Genomic DNA, 21440 nt, shown 5'->3' with positions numbered 1-21440 from the left:
ATTCCACTTAAAGTATTCCATCATCCTGGCTACTGTGTGCCCAAAAGACTTCTCCTCCAAAGGAGACTCAGGGCTAATGGATTTCTCTTCATCACAGCCATAAGCCAAGGGAGAAGGCATCTGAGAAGAATAAGTCAAAGGCTCCTCATCAGACTTCACATCCTCATCTGTGGAATCAGGTTCCCTGGGCCTTTTATAAGGAGTAGAAGTCCAAGGTAGAATAGGTAGAAAACCCCCCTGGGGAGGCTTCAAGGCCTTTAAGGCATTAAACAAGCCCTGATTAAACTCCTGCCATTCCCTCTGAGGGTCCTTAGGATGGAAAGAAGAATGTTTGGTATTCTGCTTTTTCTTGGTAGGAACATCTGCCCTGACAAACACTGGAAGTTCCAGCCACTGACAAGATTCAATCAGAGTACTTGGCACCTCTTCCCTGACCAGAATCTGCAGAATCCCTCTATGTCTCTCCAAGATAACTAAACGTGGTTCCCCCTCAAAGTCCAGAACAGATGCATGTAAAGCCTCAGAGGAGATGCAAAAGGAAGGATCCATGTCAGCTTCTGACAGGGTCATGGCAGAGGAATCTGATGTCGACACTGGACAGCATACAGAGCTAACATCTGCTTCTAGACAGATGTCTGCTGGAGACTGGACAGCAAGATTCCAGCTGAGATTTCTTCGTCTTCTTCTTGCTTAACAGTTGTACCTCGGAGTTAACTGGTTCTGCCATGCTACCCTGGGCCAACTGTTTAAGCTGCTGGTTTTCAAGATAAATAGTCAGGGAAGACAACCAGCTCCTAAGAATCTTAGGCACAAATGCCTTACAGATGCTACAGGAAGTATGGTCGTGGGAAGCACCCAAACAAAAAAAGACAATGTTCATGACGATCATTATGGGGAATCTGCCTCCCACATTGACATTTTTTCTTCTTGGATGACATGAGCTCCAGATAATCAAAAGAAAACAAGATCAACAATAAGAAATAATGAAAAGACCCAGATGGGGCACTTATCTGATGGCTAGGTATCAGCACAGCAAAGGAAGTGCAAACCAATGATGGCGTTCGGTCTGGTGGCCAAAACGTTCTGGGTAACTGTGTCCATACGTCACCTTTATGTCTACATCCTGAATGAGGACCATACATGTGACATATGGAGCATACAAGATTTAAAGGCTTTGTTATACTGGCTGGATGTTGGGCTGTCCTAGGTAGGATATCCCTAAGGTGAAGAATACTGCAACAGTGATATAGGACATCACCAATTACAAAAATGCTATCACACATTTCAGCAACTACAGAACTGATCTAAACTGATGATTTGCACTTCTGGCATTTACTCAATAATATGAGTCCCAATAGCATATGAAAGCCACTGTGCTAAACTTCTAGATAATGTTATTTCAATCTTAGTGTGTAAAGCATTGTAGCAAATACTGTAATGCAAATAAAATTATGTAACACCTTTATTACAATCATTGACATAGTTTCAGGTGGAAGTACCATTTTGCATAGTATAAGGTTATATTGTCCATGTGTAAATATTAACATTTGCCATAAAATATGCATATGTAAATGTCTTAAGAATCCTCAGCTGAAAAAAAATAAAAAAAACACAAATTAAAAGCATTGACAATTTTCATAACTCTGAGTTGAGTTAGAAGATTCATCATAGCTACAACACTTACACACTGCAAAACCAATATGGCTTTTAAAAATAAATAAATCTTTTAAATCTGTCATATGCTGTCAGATTGAAGAAACACCAGCTCTATTCAGTCGCATACCATCTGCTCAGAGGTGACATGTGCCTGACATACAAGGCCATGTCCAACCCAGAATTAATGGACATGCTCCACTTCAAAAAATCCAAATCCACCAAAACCACTAGAGCAAGCGACTTAAACCTTAGCACGGACATAAATAGGACGTGCTGGAGGGTTAGATTTATCACTCAGAGACTCCCTATGCTGTGGAATAAAATCCCAGTCCATGTGAGGCAGAGCACCTCGCTGGCTCTGTTCAAGAGAAATCTTGACCTGTGGATGGGAGATCGTAGGTTTACCCCGGGAACCATCTCTGTGTCACTGCTGGACAGAGGCACAACAAACTAATGGGCACAGTATTTTTTCATATAAGGGGTGGCGTAAGCCACAAAAATTTGGGCTAGGCTTATAAATGCCTTAGGGCAGATAGCCTAGTATAAACCTATGAACCTATAATAATAATAATAATGATAATAATAATAATAATGTTAATCAGGGAAAATGCATATGTCTAAGTATACCTAACATAAAAGTACATTTCAAAGAGTGGTCAATGTAACAGTGAAACTTAAGGTTTGGGTTTACAAAAATTAAGATTTGGGTTAAATTCTACTTATCTCTTGGTTCATCCTGGTCAAAGGAGGATAAGCAATCCTGTATTTCCCTGAAGATTTTAGCAGTGCCAGTATCATTTTTTAGAACCTTTGAAAGTACACACAGGACTCATATACAGCCAGCATTGCTAGAAGCCTTTTCTAGTCTTCTAGCCCCTTACCCCATAGGGAAATTCTTACATAATAATGAATTTCCATACTAAAGTTAAAAAGGCCACACACAGCTGTGAAATGAATAACAGTTATAAATACCTGTGTACACATTTACAGAAGAATAAGACAGTAGGTAGCTTTACTGTAATTGTGGCAATTGTAATTTACCTACAGCTGCCCGATCCTTCTTGGGGAGGAGGTCATTGTAACAGAAAGTTTTGTTTGAAGTGGATAAATTGGATCATGTACGACATACAAATAACAGTTCAGTTAATATCTGTAGTAATACTGTCAAGAAGCAGTATTACACATAAAATATATATACACACACACAGATATATATACATTCATATATATATATATATATATATATATATATATATATATATATATATATATTTGTGCATGTGTGTGTGCATATATATAATTTTTATTGCACCAAAGCACAAGGGAAAGAAATAACAGGTTTCCAGGTAAGTATAAAAATATATATTTCTTTTTTCCTAGATGATGCTTCTTTTCTGTCTGATATCAGTCAGGGGATACCCTTATCAGACTTGAGCCCATTCATTTCCTAGAAGAAGAGATCTTCCCTCAGATCCCCTAAAGTGACTGATCTGAAAAGGTCATCATCCAGGTAAACTATGGAGAACTTGTTGCTCTAAATGTCATCCTTGTAATGACAGCTATTTTGTGTAGTTGCCCTAACCTTTCCTTTGGTTGATGATGTGGGCATCTACATCAGTGGGGATCCACCTGTTTTCCTCCAGCAGCACTTATATGTTCCTTTGTATGGTCAATAGGAGCTACCAAGACTGGCTTCTGTGGATATGCCCAGATTATTCCTACACCATCTATCCCCCAATGTCATTTATTTTTTTTCCCTGATTTCTGATAGCGGTCAGGTCAGAACTGACAGCACGACTCAGCTAAGACCTATCCCCCTATATCCCAGGATAGCATACCCATCTTCCTTTCCTGGCCATCAAGCACCTGGACCATTAAGGGTGTTGATGCTGAGACCAAAAAGATTTCAGATACTGTTGTATCCTTCTCATATGGAGTCTTGCCAGGGTTATCATGAGATTCATAGATGCCACAAGACCCAACATCTTAACATATTCCCTCACACTGACTAAAGTCGGAGTGGAAAACCTTCTAAATATTTTTTTTTCCTGTGGAAGAAAAGCTCATTGAACTGAAGTATCTAGTTGGCATCTCATGAAAACAATCCTGTGTGAGGGAGTGAAGACTTTTGGATGTTCTCTTGGAATCCCAGCTTGTGTAAGAAATCTCTCATACAAGAGAGAGATTCCAGATAGTTTGAAGAAAACTCTGCAAAGATAAGCAAGTAATCTAAATATGGAAAAATGTTGATACCCTGTAGCCTGCAATGAGCTATAACTACAGCTAGACACGTTGTGAATACTCTTGGTGCCCTGGATAGTCTATCCGAGTTCCTATTAAATCAGTGAATGCTTAAAATAGTGAACGCTGTTTAACTGACCCTTTTTATTCGAAATGGTAAAATCCTGAAAGTAGGGAAAAGCGATTTTTTTCCCCAGGGAAAAAAATACTGGTTCGTTTTTGGGACTTTGCCATTGTGGTGTGATCACGGAGTTGGTATATTTAAGCAGGAGGGAGTGGGGGGCAAAGCCCCCCACTTTATTTTGTGGGTTTTTTTGTTTTTGTTTTTTACGGTGTAGTGATTTTTTTTCCCTGGGAAAAAAATCTCTGTTCCGTGTGTTTGGAATTTTGGTGTTTTGACATATTTGGGTCGATTATACAGTGTTTGCTAAGTTAAGTGTTGGCTGATATAATATAGACCCGTCCAACCAGTAAGGCAGAAAACTGATAATGTGATCCAGACACACAAAACCTAAAGAAACATCTGAAGTCTGGATAAACAGAGCTGTGATGATAAACATCTTTTAAGTCTAGTGTTGTCAAGAAACTTGAAAGAGGAAGAAGAGATATCAGGTTGTGAAGTTACAAAATTTTGAATATGGGCAGTGTCAGAAACAAAAGATAACTGCTCCAGCACTATTAAGGCTGCCCCATATAAACCTCTTCAAATTCTGCTTCACCTTATACGTATATCACCAGCATATATCCAACGAGGCGGAGAATTTTTTAAAAATTTTAATGTTGAACTTTAATATTAAAACAAAAACAACAAATAGATTAAGCGCTTTCGTCTCCTTTACGGAGACTTCATCAGAATCTGTTCTACATTAATCAATTGCATTTTTATATATATCTTCCAATGGTGTTTCTAATTAATTAGTTAATTGATATAAACAGTTATACCACATTTTTTAAAAAGACATTCACTTTCATGCCACAATACTCCAAATATATTCAAACAGCACATATTAAAAACTATCAGTTAATACTGCTTAGTTATAAAATACTTGTAAATATTGTTGTACTGTTTTTCCGGAATTAATAGTTTGCATAGATGCCCTATCAGATATGGGCAAATGAAATGTATAGTATGTAGGGAATATGAAATATAAACAGTGTAAAGTGTATGTAGTATATATTGCATATATTACAAAATGTCCAGAGGCTCAAGAACAATAACTACAACGTAATGTAAAATATAAAAAATATAAAAAATCTCTAAAACTTCCTACGTATGTAATAATATATATTCTAAAAAATATAAATATAATTATATAAATATGTAATATACAAGTTGATTAAGTATAAATAATTATATTTGTATGTGTGTACTTTGTATAAAATTACTATATAAATATATAAATAAATAAATACATAAATATATAAACACATAAATATATGAATACATAAATATGAATATGTATGTAATATTGTTATAATGAACTGAGTATACAATTGAAACACAAAAAATTATAACATTAATATTATAAATATATTATAATGTACTATAATATATCATACTATTGAAGAAATGCATTTGTATATATACTTACAAATATAAAGTATATATAGATATAAATATTTAATATATTTAATGTATAAAGGTATAAATATTTGATGTAAAGAAATATATACGTATATGAATATAATATGTGGAGAGGCGCCAAAAATACAAATCTACATTTGGTTATAGAAAGATTGTAAAAATTATAAAAATTATTAAAATTGTAAAAATTATTATTATAAAAATTATAAAAATTATAAAAGACTAACATTTTAAATGTTGAGGCTGTGAGGTAATTAAGGTCTGTAAACTTCCCAATATAGGCATTTATCTAAATAGGCAGTCATTCATAACATTTTAATTTCTTCGGGTCCATTGCTAATATTTTCAATGCAGGGGTGATTGATATGTGGTCATTCAGACCCCAATTACTAAAAGCATCCAATCTTAATTGCCAGATCATCTCCCTATACTCAACTTTAGTTTCCCAATCACCACCACGTTCCATATGTTCAACCACTTCGAGCACCCAAAATTTAAAATCTGCTTTTTTGCATTCTATTGCATGCCTGTACAAAGCATTGTTTTCATTATGCCTATTTATATCTCTTATGTGCTCATATATTCTATTTCTGAGATGTCTCTCAGTTTTGCCAATATAATATTTTTGACAAGCTTTACACATTACCAAATAAATTACCCCTTTTGAATAACAACTACTATACTTTTTAGCCCTTAAAGTTAAAGATAAATTAGATATTCTCAATTCTTTTGTTTCTGCAATATATGGACATTGTGCACATCTACCACATTTAAAAGTTCTGTGCTTTTTATTAGTCCCATTACTTTCAATTTTCTTTTTCTCCAGGATATTTTTAATGTTCTTGTTTCTCCTGAAGCTAAATTTTAAATCACTCTTAAATACATCTGTTTTAACAGCCATATTTCTAAACATACTCCATATCTCATGGATGCTTTTCCTCAACCACCCAACATCTTTATAGTATGTAATAGTAAGATATGGTGTAAAATTAGTTCTTATTATATTTTGTGTATTTATTTCATCATTCACCTCATTTATATGATTATTATTATTAATAGTATTATCATTTAATCCATTATTAGCCATCAAATTGTCAACCTTGGTTAGTAGTGGTTTGTACCTAGTTCGTCTACCCAGTATTACATATTCTTTTATTGGTGTAATGAGTTCCTTAGGATACCCTGTTTCAATAAACACTGTTTCAACATGTTCAAGTTCTTTCAAAAAATCCACCTCTTCTGATGTCATCCTAGCCATCCTGATCCTAGCTTCAGGAGAAACAAGAACATTAAAAATATCCTGGAGAAAAAGAAAATTGAAAGTAATGGGACTAATAAAAAGCACGGAACTTTTAAATGTGGTAGATGTGCACAATGTCCATATATTGCAGAAACAAAAGAATTGAGAATATCTAATTTATCTTTAACTTTAAGGGCTAAAAAGTATAGTAGTTGTTATTCAAAAGGGGTAATTTATTTGGTAATGTGTAAAGCTTGTCAAAAATATTATATTGGCAAAACTGAGAGACATCTCAGAAATAGAATATATGAGCACATAAGAGATATAAATAGGCATAATGAAAACAATGCTTTGTACAGGCATGCAATAGAATGCAAAAAAGCAGATTTTAAATTTTGGGTGCTCGAAGTGGTTGAACATATGGAACGTGGTGGTGATTGGGAAACTAAAGTTGAGTATAGGGAGATGATCTGGCAATTAAGATTGGATGCTTGTAGTAATTGGGGTCTGAATGACCACATATCAATCACCCCTGCATTGAAAATATTAGCAATGGACCCGAAGAAATTAAAATGTTATGAATGACTGCCTATTTAGATAAATGCCTATATTGGGAAGTTTACAGACCTTAATTACCTCACAGCCTCAATATTTAAAATGTTAGTCTTTTATAATTTTTATAATTTTTATAATAATAATTTTTACAATTTTAATAATTTTTATAATTTTTACAATCTTTCTATAACCAAATGTAGATTTGTATTTTTGGCGCCTCTCCACATATTATATTCATATACGTATATACTTATATATTTCTTTACATCAAATATTTATACCTTTTATACATTAAATATATTAAATATTTATATCTATATATACTTCTTTATATTTGTAAGTATATATACAAATGCATTTCTTCAATAGTATGATATATTATAGTACATTATAATATTATACTTATAATATTAATGTTATAATTTTTTGTGTTTCAATTGTATACTCAGTTCATTTAAACAATATTACATACATATTCATATTTATGTATTCATATATTTATGTGTTTATATATTTATGTATTTATTTATTTATATATTTAAATAGTAATTTTATACAAAGTACACACATACATATATAATTATTTATACTTAATCAACTTGTATATTACATATTTATATAATTATATTTATATTTTTTAGAATATATATTATTACATACGTAGGAAGTTTTAGAGATTTTTTATATTTTTTATATTTTACATTACGTTGTAGTTATTGTTCTTGAGCCTCTGGACATTTTGTAATATATGCAATATATACTACATACACTTTACACTGTTTATATTTCATATTCCCTACATACTATACATTTCATTTACCCATATCTGATAGGGCATCTATGCAAACTATTAATTCCGGAAAAACAGTACAACAATATTTACAAGTATTTTATAACTAAGCAGTATTAACTGATAGTTTTTAATATGTGCTGTTTGAATATATTTGGAGTATTGTGGCATGAAAGTGAATGTCTTTTTAAAAAATGTGGTTTAACTGTTTATATCAATTAACTAATTAATTAGAAACACCATTGGAAGATATATATAAAAATGCAATTGATTAATGTAGAACAGATTCTGATGAAGTCTCCGTAAAGGAGACGAAAGCGCTTAATCTATTTGTTGTTTTTGTTTTAATATTAAAGTTCAACATTAAACTTTTTAAAAAAAATTCTCCGCCTCGTTGGATATATGCTGGTGATATACGTATAAGGTGAAGCAGAATTTGAAGAGGTTTATATGGGGCAGCCTTAATAGTGCCGGAGCAGTTATCTTTTGGTGAATTGTACTTTTTTGGTTACCAGTGTCAGAAACAGGTTTAGGAAAGTAAGATACAGAGCGGATCTCCAAGAATGTTCTTTCTTTGGTAGGAGGACAGAGCCGAGCTAATCTGTGCCAAGGCTCCGAGGGGGAGAGTAGGAACCGACAGTTCGGTTCAACTCTCGGCCCCGGAACCAAGGAGAGACCGTCGACTCCGCGACTCCTCGATGGGTTCTGAGGGAGTCGAGGTCAGTGGTGTCAATCACACTAAGAAAGGCTTCGGTACCGAGGGTTCAACAATCATCGGTTCCTCTTCTCCCGGCTCAGAGGACTCGAATGGTCTCGAAGGAGGATCTGCAGGAAATACAGGGAGGGCTTCAAGTTTCGATACCAATTGGGACAAAACCGCAATTAGTTTGGACAGAGCCATGTTCTCCATGAGCTTCTGTACCACTCGATCCATGTCGGTATCAGATAGCGGCCTGGAAGAACGGGTCGAAGGGGCCGAATATGCCACCAAACGAAGGATCGAGGGTGGAGTCACCTCCGACACTGGCTCCAAGACCTGGGCCTCGATCAGAGATAATCACTCAATGCTTGGCCCCGAGGTCTGTGGAGCCGGCGACCGAACCTTAGAAGAGGTGCTCGGAGCCGATGACTTGGGCTCCGATACCTTCGACCCCTTCGAAGACTTCGACGCCTGATCAGCCTTCTCCAAGGCTTCTTGAAAATCTGGCTTTAGCAAGCCACTGTCTATTAACTTCCTGCACCTTTCCATCATGACCCTTCCACTGAAAGAGTGACAAATAGAGCAGTCCTCCTGCAGGTGGAGAGGGCCAAGACAGTAGATGCAGGAAGTATGATTGTCTGTGATGGATATTTTCTGTCCACAGTGACATCTTTTGAAACCAGATTTAGCTTTTTCTGCCATGTCTAACAAGTTTAACAATACACCATCTTATATATGAACAACCAGTATGTAGATATATACAAACTATTGATTATAAGTATATGTATAAACACTGCACACAACTAAATACTAAAAGTGAAGAAATTCTTACTAACTGTATAAAAGAAAAAAATATTTACTACTGTCAGAGCCCTGACAGGACTAAAATAGGCCTAAGCCAAAAACACTACAACTATTAGAATATATATACATATAATGAAAAACTCCTATGAGGAAAACTACACACACACACAACTATAATTAACTATTAACTAGAGTAATAGGTTAACTAGCTCTAAATTCTCAAAATACTGAAACAAAAATTCAAAGTTTTACTGGCCCGAGCTCTCCTCGACGCGATCTGTTGCAGCGGCAAACTAGATCTGAGGGATAACAGCGGAGGATCATGGGATGTAGACTGTACCTCGAGCTTCTCTTAGATGCAGAGCTTGTGATGCGGCTGACTCAGAGCCGAGGATCGGCTCCGAACTCGTGTGTAAGAACAAACGGCGAGATCGAACAATTTCACATTTTCTGTTACACCACTTTTAAACTCTCAGAAAAAAATGAGAGCTCTGTTTAAAAGAACATTACAGTCTTGAGACAGTCCTTTAAAACACAGCACTCCTGGCTTTAAAATAGGTTTACTGAATTGGAAAGTAATAAAACGTCAAGAAAATTAAGAAAATTTAAGTTTTTTTCTTCCCCAAAGGGAACTTATCTGCCCAGCAAGGGAAAGCACAAGCCAACAGCCAATCTCTGAAATTCTCAGGGGAGAGTACTCTTCAGCTGCATTAAAGCTCTAAAGGGCTTCATGCCCAAACTTGTTTTTTCAATCAGCTCAGCTTGAACTGTGTGACAGACTGGGCATGTGGAAGGTGTCCAGAAGCTTTGGAAACTGGCTGGCTGCCAGATACTTGGCAGAATATAACCTATATAGCTAAAGCTACTATAGCAGTGATCAATATGATGAAGATCAAGGAAGTCTCTTCAGAAATGTCCTATTTAGTGGCTGCCACTATCACAATGGTATCCACAGCTAAGCCCTTACTCCATTGGGGTCTGTCCTTGGGAGGGCCAAAATCCTGTTAAGTTTCTTGGGGACTGGTTCCACCAGGTCAGGTTCTCCCCAAGCCTTCCGAGATACCAAATCTGTAAGATCGCCTGTAGAGGGGACCATGCAGGATGTGGATGGGCCTGCTCTGAGGCCTCCAGGAACACGGACTCTTCTGGGGAAGGGCTTCTGTAGTCCAACCCCCACATTGTCTTAGTAATTTCATTAAATTGCCACAGGAGGCATCATCATGGGGGGGATTTCAGAGAGTCCACCCCTTCATCGAGGTCAGTGTCATTGGTGAGGGGGATTTCAGAGAGTTCACCCCTTCATCGAGGTCAGTGTCATTGGTGAGGGATTCCTGAGAGGAATCTATAGGCTTTTTCTTGCATTAGCTCTTGCCTTGCCATTCTCTAGATGGGGAAGCGGGAAGGAACATGGAAGAAGTTGGGGGTCCTGTGTGCATGGGAAACTTGGGGACCTAAGGGTGCAAGCTGTTTCAGGGATGACTGATGAAAGTCTGCAGGCACAGACCAGATAGAGTGGAGTGGATCCATAGAGACTGCTTTCACCCCACCTCTGAATGAGAGAGGATTATCTCCACAACATCAAAGGCTGATAGCAAAGTAGGATGACCAGACCCAGTGATCCTTGGATCCAGGATCTATGGAAGACACTGATGCCTGGAATCAGCTCTGATGCTGAGACCAGAGTCAAACTGTCAAGAGCGGAAGCACCCACAGTAAGGATGACCTCCAAGAACTGGAAGGTTGACCCAAACTGAGGGGCACCTACTCCCACAGCTTGGCTCCTCCAAAAATGACAGAGCTGAGAACACCAAGGATGGTATCTGCACCTGAAATGGTAAGGCTGACAGTGCCTGCAGAGAGAAGTCAGTAAGTCAGACATCAACAACTCTGGAACTGAAGGAACTGAGGGAGGAACAACAAAGGTATCAAGCCACAATCTCAGGCCTTGGGGCCTTAGAGGCTGATGTAATACCTTACAGAATCTGAGCCTGAAAGAAGGACCTCATCAATCAGTTACTCCAGGTCTGAGAGCTTGATGCTCCCAACCAACCTGGTGGACCTATAGGAAGAAGCCACTGAAGGTGGCTTCTTTGACCTCTTGGGCAATGTCAGATCTGAAGCACAGGTCTCAGAAGGATAAGATTAGACCTGAGGAGGACAAGGTGATGGCCCCGGAGAAAACTCCATGGAATTATGGGGCAGAAATGGGACTGTACTCGGCAGAAGGAGGCGGTCAGGACATTATTCTGAAAAAGGCTCAGAATACTGAGGATCAGAGAGTTTGAAGACTCTGAAATAAGAACCAGGAATTGGGGCTGAGTTTGCACTGAGGGACCTGAAGGGATCAGAGCCGGAGGAGCTGAAGGTTGGTGAACCCTTTGGCTCCAGCAAGCTTTCTGAAGAGGAAGAGGGTCATTTTTGACCCTCTTGCTCCTTTTCACAGGTCTTGACTTAGTCATGTTTTAAACATTGTATTTTGTAATTTTTATTATGTTTGGAGCTTAACTCCCTGGGCCTCTACTGAAAATAGACATGTATCCAGCTAGACTAGCCCAGTCAACAAATGTAAAATAAATAAATAAATGAATTGTAATCCATCTTTTTGGAGCGCTCCTTCTCCTGTGTATCAGACTCCTTACTTGAGGAGAGAGGGGAGGCTTGAGGAAACCCTTTACAACACACTTTTCATATCTCTCATTAATGGCGTGAGAGCACAAAGCAGCACATGCTTCACAATCAGTATCTAACTGGGCAGCACCAAAACAATAAACACTTGTTGTTGGCATTCTGCAGAGATAGTTTATACCCACATGACATGCACTTTATGAACCCTGAAGCCTTAGAGCTGTCCATGCTAGGGTAGCACAACAACACAGTAACCCACAAAAAACAGCAACAACAATACTAATAAGAGTAACTGCACATGATAATTACCTACCTACCTACCTATCTAACCAATAACACAGCAAATTTACTACTATCTAAATCTAAGAAAAGTTAATTAAAGAGAAAACTCCACACAAGTAAAAGGGTTCAGACAACCTTAACTGTTAAAACAGGTTAAGGAACCTCAAGACATACCACACAGCAAAGATCTAGTTCTAGCAAACAACACAAACTGTCACTAATGCTACTATTCTATATATAAAGGAAATGAGGTAGAGGAAAAAAGTGTTTGACGTAAGGGATACAACTTGGATGAATTTGTTATCGACAATATGAAAACAATGGCAGCAAATGAGATCAAAAAGCAGGATATTATAGTTAGGGCTTATGAGTAGAGGATGTGGTTCTCTTAGACTGAAGATTCCAAGTACAGCCAGCTTTGGATGAGAGTTGGATCCAATAGCCCACAGGTTAAGATAACATTGTATCATATATATTTTTTTTTAATTCTGGTTTGACCTAGAATATTTTGAAGGCTTATTTGCTGTGTAGTTTTAATGGATAGTGAACTCAGACATCAAACACTACTGTGCTGATTTTTTACAATCAACAACAGATTTTTCCAATATCTAAAATTCTGAATGTTCTCCTCATGCATTATGGTGATACAATTAAAAACGATCACAAAATGTTCTGTTTCACAGATGAAAATGAAAACAATGGGGGCTGCTACACTGGCATTTGCGCTGAGGTCCATTCAGCTGAGATCAGTGTCTGGGAAAGAATTATGCAGTTGGGGAACAAGCGGGGACTACCCATCTTTGTGCATACCATGACAGCTGGCATCATCACCACTCACATCATCGTCATGGATAACATACAGCTTACCACCTGCAAAGTCATCATAGTATTTTTTCCTACTTGGTGGGTACACTCATGTTGCTAAATTTCTTTAATAAAGTTTGTTACAAAAAGGTTCAAAAAGCATCAACATGAAAAAATGTTTTATACACACACATTATATGTGTGTGTGTGTGTGTGTGTGTGTGTGTGTGTGTGTACGGTGCAGTGGTGCAACCTCACAGCAAGAGGTTCTCCAATTTGATTCTTGCTGGAATGCCTTCTGTGCAGAGTCTGCTTGCCCTCCCTGCAGTCGAGTGGGTTTTCTCCGGGTACTCTGGTTTCCTCCCACATTACAAAGACATGCATCTGGAGCATTTCTCCCTGGGCCTCTGCTGAAAACTGGCTTTGTTCCAAGTCAGACTTTCCCAGTAAACAAATGTTAAATAAATAAATAAATAATATATATATATATATATATATATATATATATATATATATATATATATATATATATATAATGTGTGTGTGTGTGTAAGCGCGCGTGCGCTTGTATACTGCAATCATAGAATTTACCTTACTTTCACATTATTAGCTGCTAATGCAGATTTTACATTCAAGTGTGTTATTACAGTTCTTCGTCAAAGCCTAGTAAACCTGATTCAAAGTTAATCATCATGAAAATAAATTAACAATATCTTTACTGGAGTTTAGTATTTTGCCTTACCTTCAGATTCCCAGCTGCAGTTAACACAGATTTTACAGCTCTCATTCCATAGTCATAGTGATGTTGGGAAGATAACTGTTCTGAGCAGAGCCGATATGTAGCCACAATCTTAACAGACAGTGGTCGAGCTGTTACAAACCCACAGGAATATAAGACAATCTCTGCAATCATTGCATAATCTGGAACCATCATGGCTACTGTCCGAAACAAGGCCTATTAAACAAATACATATTGTTTAAGACTGGGCATCTCTAGTTCAAACATTGCCAGACTTTTACCTATCACTATTATCAGAATATTTGTATCCAGCATTTTTCACTTACATGCCTCCTTGCTTCCCCAGTCAAAATGGTCCTTCAAGCATAAGTCAAGATTTTCACTGTTATATCAATTTGCCCATGACTGCTCCTAGCCCTCAGGTACAGCAGTGTCTACTTATTTTTTAATAGTGGATTTATCTTTAACTCTACTCCCATAGCTTCCCCCACCCCCTTTCCCTCTTCACATCCAAGTAAAACTAATGCCTTCTTTCCATCTACTCACTACCCTTTTTTCTATTAATTAATTTTTCCCCTTTACCACTCTTTGGGGTCTATATTACTAACTCGAAACTTCAGTCCTCTGAACAGCAAAATGTCGACATGTAAACAGCGAAATATGAAAAGTACGAATGTCCACTGCCGTGATTTTTTTCACAGGGAAAAAAATTTGCTTGGCTATTATCTGGAATTTGCCCTTTTCTCCAATGTAGAATGATCTTGGAGTTGGTATATTTAGTTAGGGGGCCCCCCACTTGATTAGTGTTTGAAAGTTTGTTTTGCTGTTGGTTGGCCAAGTGAATTTTTTTTCCCTGTGAAAAAATTCACGGAAGTGGTCATTCGTACTTTTGGTATTTCGCTGTTTATGTGTCAATGTTTTGCTGTTCAGAGAACTGAAGTTTCAAGGTAGTAATATAGATCCCAGTCTTTGTCCATTTATAGAATGAGCATTTCTAACTCTTATAATCTCTCATTGTATATATGTAATTACTAACTTTCTCTATGTTGTTCACATTACAAGTGCCTCATTTTTATTGTTATGTTGTTATGTTGACTAATATTGTCTTGATTTTGTTTTGCACTATTGCTGTTTGCACAACACTTGGATCATTTCACTAACCCAGACAACAAACACACATACATACCATGCATACATATTTAAAAAATCAAACACAAATAACTAAGACAATTACTTGCTTATTTAATGCCATGAAGCCAATGTTAGGTTTGACTGCTGATAATTAATTTAAATAGAAACCAGTTCTTGGACCCATTGTTCAAACTGCTAACAGGACTAGGGAGTCAAGCATAAGCTCTACAGATGATATTTATACAGCTGTGTAAAGCATTTTGTTTAACTTAAACTTACCTCTGTTGTTAACCTTTGAATATTATAAAAGTATGACTATGCAAAGCATAGCACACTGAGGCAGAAATGTGAAATCTGGCAACATTAATTCATGCTTGCAGCAGAATTGAAAGTTATGTACTTACCATGATAACTGATCCCTTCATTCTAGTTCATCCAATATGATATAAGGGTCCTCTAGCCATCATCAACAGGATCTGATCCTGTGGAGACAGTTCTCCAGCTTCAAGCCTCTTTAAGAATTCTTCCTTCCCATAATCTCTCTGTTCCTATACCTATCTCAGATCTAGTTTGATGCTTGAATACTAGAGAACAGATTTATACCACTTAGGACCTATACATTCAATTATGCTGATCCATCAGGCCCTATACAATGAAATGGGATAGAGGAAGTGTTTTTGTATCCATTCGTACTCCTGTATGCAAGGAAGAATTGATTGCGACGTGACCATTCTGAATCAAGTCTTGTTCACAAAGGTGTTGAGAGAGATGAGATTCAGGATGCACTGAAGTTCTAGTTTTTCTCTTGAACCAAAAGGAACCTGGAATAAAAGTCTGACGTTCTCTAGTCTGGTGGGATCTCCTGGATGGGTCTTTTTTGATTACAGGAATTATCGTTTTTGATGCAGCCTTTGCCTGGTTGGGTGGAACATCCAAAAATGGAAGACTTGTTTGAGCAGGTGTTTCCAAAAATGGAATGCGATAGTCTCTGGATATAATCCCTCTTGCCCAGTTGTATCTTCTGATGATGAGCCACAACTCTGGGTAGAAGGTGTTTTGTCTCCTGAATGTCTAAAGAGGTGGAGCAGTCAGGCAGACCTTCAGGGGTTCTGTAGTCTGTAATCGGAGAAGGGGCCATGATACCCTTGAGTTTGCAGACCACCTTGGCCCCTTGGCCTGTGCCCTTTAAAGAGGCCACCTCTGTTGATGCCGCCCCTCTCAGAAGGTGAGTCAAACAGGTGTTTAGACTTTTGAAACCAGAGTGAATGAAGCCCTTTTTGGTTCTTGTTAAATGGACACTGTGAAACTTCGAACAGGTAAGACCTTGCCATCTTGCTCACTCTTCTGCATTTTTTCTTTAATGCAGTATCCAAACCAGGCTGATCAATTGATGTCCTTTTGGTTCTTGTTAAATGGACATTGTGGAACTCACTCTCTGCATTTTTTTCTTTAATGGAGGGTCCAAACAAGGCTGATCAATTGAAAGGAGCATTTGGAAATATGTTTTGAAGTTGTTCACAAAGTGACAATCTCAGTCAAGCATGACATCTAATTGTTATGCACGTGACAGCTGCTCTTGACATTCCATCATCCACATTGTGCATCAGGCTCATGGAGAAATTTGTAACAATCGACATAGTCAACAGGGTAGCTTGTAATTTCTTCGGACAGTTTGTCATCACTGGATTTTTTCAGAGTAGATACTGCCTGCTGTGCCAGATGTCTTCTGAATTTATTCATATGGGTGTTGTAGTTCAGGACATGGAAAGCAAGTGTTCCTGAAGCATATGCCAGCTTTCCAAATCTATCCATCAGCCTCAAATCCTTATTAGAGGGCTAGACAGAACAGTCCTTAGACAACTCAAATTTTTGGCCACAGCCATAATAATGGAGTCCACTGGGTGAATTTTGCAAAAATTCTGCCCGACTTCCTGGTGATCAGCTTACATGTGTCGGACTCCTGCCAAGCTCTCCACCAGACCACCAGCTCAATAAGTTTGTTGGCCAGGGGAACCACCCAGAATGCAGACAGTGTTGTTCTGTACACCTTAAATAATACCTCATCTTGGGGGGGGGTGGCTAGGACCCCCTTCTAGTGCATCAACTCCAAGATATCACCAAAGGTAGACTCCTCTGATGGTGACTGTGGAGAGCTCTCTAGCAAACAAGTTGGTATATGATGTCAGCAACTCAAGGGAGAAGTCAACCTGCTCTCTCTCTCACACACCCTCTTCTTCATGGTTTCAGCTGATGAGTCTCCCGGACTGTCGGAGGGTAGTCTCTGCTTCTGGGCAGGTAATCTGAGGTTAATGGAACAACTCTGACCCATGGATGCCAAAACATAAAATGCAGAGAATGATAGGGAATCCAATGGAGGAAGCATGACAGGTGGAGCCTGTGGATGTACTCCCTCTTGGGAGGTGATATGATCCTTTCAAACACCTGGAGGGCTGAGTCAACATCCAGCAGATCTGATGAACACATTCTTGCAGACAGAGCCATCTCTCCCTTAAAAGAGGCAGAAGATGCCTGTGGAGTAATTCCTTAAGCTGTAATGAAAGCTAATTCTGATGATTCTTGTACTTTATCATCCAGCCATTCTGGTGATATTGAGGGATAAAGATCTGACTATGGCCAATTCGAGCAAGGTTTAGTTTGTGGCATGAATGACTGATGGAGTGGTGGGAGGGATGAACGTGCCTATCCCTGGTGGGAAGGGATTTGTCAATGACACTTCCTAAGGGGAAGTGTGGTCCAAAGACAGGATTTGTTCTTGGACATAATCGATGTGCATGGCAGGTCAGTAAGACAGTGGGTAGGGCATTGTAAGAATCACATCCAGGAAATATGCCAAGATGGGCAAGTCCGCCGGACACCATTATAATTCACAATCATCTCCCAGCATTACCAGAGTAAGTATGAGGGGATAGGAGATAAGCTGGTGGACCCAGTGTGGAAGTGGGACACTGAGGAGCCAAGGCTGGTTAAATGACGTCCCAACGGGGAGCAGAAAAATAAAAAAAAAGAAAGTCTGGCATCCAGACAGTCAACTGATGAAGTTGAAGGTTGGACTGTATCAAATAACCCTTGTCTTTTGTGAGTAAGTCCAGTCTGTGAAGAAGCCTGAGCTAACTGTCCTTGGCCATTTTCAAAAGAAGGGAGAAAGTTAAACTTAGCATAACAGTAGATATTAGTAGTAGAACAGATCATTGTTGCAGTTGCCTAAGCTATTTGGGTCCTATTGCCAGCAACCAGCCAGTTTTCAAAGCTTTTGTGAGTCTTCCACGCCCCCTCTATCAGGAATTCCAGGGGCTCTCCATATAACGATAATTAGAGGGCCAATTTCTGCAGAACATTTTTGCCTAGAAATAAGGGAGTCAAGAGCCCTGAAAGGATAATGCTAGGAAACAAACCCACTAGTAAAGTTTACAAAGGTATAAACATGCACACCCTGGCAATACAAAAGGGAAAAACAGGCAAACTAAAGGGAATGGAGGGAGGAGCAGCTACTGCAACAGTGATCCATTAGAACATCTACTGTTGTGCTGTTTACTTGTACAACTGTACTATGCTCAATGTTTAGATCACTGTTACAGTAGCCTAAGTTACTTTGGTCAATTATTATAGGTTATAAACTAAGAAGGAAGGAGGAAAAAAATAAGCTAAGAATCCACGAGCCTCTGGAGAATGGTCCTAAAAAAATCTTATTCTGGATCTAGAAAAGGAATCCAATTTGTAATGCTTTGTAAAAGTATCTACAGAGGGCAAAGCTGCTGCCTATAGAATACCTCTTGAGTCCATCCCTTTTCAGAAAGTCAGTGAAGAAGTCAAAGTCCTTGTGGAATGGTCCCTAACTTTTTCTAGAAGTGGATTATTTTGGTGAGTATAACAAAAGACAACAACATGAGACAACCATCTGGAAATAGTCTTTTTATACTGATTTCCTTTACTTTTACCTTCAGAGGAGGTGAACAACTGATCAGCTCTGCTGAAGGCTTGAGTTTTGTTGGGGTAGTATCTGACCTGCCTGTGGACATCTATAGTCCAGCTTAGCTGGCCTGCAATCACATTTTGATCTCATGGAATGTATGAAGCCTGAAGAGGCAAACTGAGCCAAGTTGCTATCTCTCAAACTATCAATAACAAGTCTGCAAAAGGGGTAAAGTCTGATACCACCTTGTATGTTTATGTACCACATCACTGTAATGTTGTCTGTGTAAACCTGCAATGGTCCTTAGGACAAGAGATGACTTAAAGCTTTCAAAGCACTGATCACTTTATCATCCAGCCATTCTGGTGGTATTGTGGGATAAAGATCTGACTATGGCCAATTCGAGCAAGGTTCAGTTTGTGGTATGAATGACTGATGGAGTGGTGGGAGGGATGAACGTGCCTATCCCTGGTGGGAAAGGATTTGTCAATGACACTTCCTAAGGGGAAGTGTGGTCCAAAGACAGGATTTGTTCTTGGACATAATCGATGTGCATGGCAGGTCAGTAAGACAGTGGGTAGGGCATTGTAAGAATCACATCCAGGAAATATGCCAAGATGGGCAAGTCCGCAGGACACCATTAGAATTCACAATCATCTCCCAGCATTACCAGAGTAAGTATGAGGGGATAGGAGATAAGCTGGTGGACCCAGTGTGGAAGTGGGACACTGAGGAGCCAAGGCTGGTAAAATGACGTCCCAACGGGGAGCAGAAAAATAAAAAAAAGAAAGTCTGGCATCCAGACAGTCAACTGATGAAGTTGAAGGTTGGACTGTATCAAATAACCCTTGTCTTTTGTGAGTAAGTCCAGTCAGTGAAGAAGCCTGAGCTAACTGTCCTTGGCCATTTTCAAAAGAAGGGAGAAAGTTAAACTTAGCATAACAGTAGATATTAGTAGTAGAACAGATCATTGTTGCAGTTGCCTAAGCTATTTGGGTCCTATTGCCAGTGACCAGCCAGTTTTCAAAGCTTTTGGGAGTCTTCCACGCCCCCTCTATCAGGAATTCCAGGGGCTCTCCATATAACGATAATTAGAGGGCCAATTTCTGCAGAACATTTTTGCCTAGAAATAAGGTAGTCAAGAGCCCTGAAAGGATAATGCTAGGAAACAAACCCACTAGTAAAGTTTACAAAGGTATAAACATGCACACCCTGGCAATACAAAAGGGAAAAACAGGCAAACTAAAGGGAATGGAGGGAGGAGCAGCTACTGCAACAGTGATCCATTAGAACATCTACTGTTGTGCTGTTTACTTGTACAACTGTACTATGCTCAATGTTTAGATCACTGTTACAGTAGCCTAAGTTACTTTGGTCGATTATTATAGGTTATAAACTAAGAAGGAAGGAGGAAAAAAATAAGCTAAGAATCCACAAGCCTCTGGAGAATGGTCCTAACAAATCTTATTCTGGATCTAGAAAAGGAATCCAGTTTGTAATGCTTTGTAAAAGTATCTACAGAGGACAAAGCTGCTGCCTATAGAACACCTCTCGAGTCCATCCCTTTTCAGAAAGTCAGTGAAGAAGTCAAAGTCCTTGTGGAATGGTCCCTAACTTTTTCTAGAAGTGGATTATTTTGGTGAGTATAACAAAAGACAACAACATGAGACAACCATCTGGAAATAGTCTTTTTATACTGATTTCCTTTACTTTTACCTTCATAGGAGGTGAACAACTGATCAGCTCTTCTGAAGGCTTGAGTTTTGTTGGGGTAGTATCTGACCTGCCTGTGGACATATATAGTTCAGCTTAGCTGGCCTGCAATCACATTTTGATCTCATGGAATGTATGAAGCCTGAAGAGGCAAACTGAGCCAAGTTGCTATCTCTCAAACTATCAATAACAAGTCTGCAAAAGGGGTAAGGTCTGATACCACCTTGTATGTTTATGTACCACATCACTGTAGTGTTGTCTGTGTAAACTTGCAATGGTCCTTAGGACAAGAGATGACTTAAAGCTTTCAAAGCACTGATCACTTCCAACATCTCTCTGACATATATGTGCTTCCGTATGTCTTGAGGGTTCCACATACCTTGCACTTTCATTCCCTTGGAGACTATTCCTGATGTCAGGTCTAAAACATCTGCATTGACAGACTACTGACAATTCAGAAGAGAAGCAGAAATGATCTCCTTAGCAAATCCAAGCAAATCTACCCTGTCCATAGAAATAAAAAAGGAAAAGGCAATATTTTCTCAACATGCTCGCCATAACTGGGAAACTCTTTGGATAATCACTAATCCAAAAAAGACAACCATTTCAGATGTAGGTTCCCTATCTCAGCTGAGTGAAGAACC

General features: G+C 38.5%; 1 protein-coding gene across 1 annotated transcript in view; it reads right to left on the bottom strand.

The window, feature by feature from the left end:
* DNAH7 (dynein axonemal heavy chain 7) overlaps positions 1 to 21440 on the bottom strand; it is a 4771155-nt gene that overhangs the window by 2446182 nt on the left and 2303533 nt on the right. Inside the window, exon 24 of the mRNA XM_044073696.1 lies at positions 14025 to 14237. Coding sequence (XP_043929631.1) covers positions 14025 to 14237 — 213 coding nt within the window. The remainder of the gene's footprint in view (positions 1 to 14024; positions 14238 to 21440) is intronic.

Source organism: Protopterus annectens, chromosome 6.part0 (genome assembly GCF_019279795.1).
Source record: "Protopterus annectens isolate FY-2018-M chromosome 6.part0, PAN1.0, whole genome shotgun sequence".
Classification (NCBI taxonomy): Eukaryota; Metazoa; Chordata; order Ceratodontiformes; family Protopteridae; genus Protopterus; species Protopterus annectens.
Note: the sequence above shows the minus strand (reverse complement) of the source record. Positions and strands in the feature narration are given on the sequence as shown.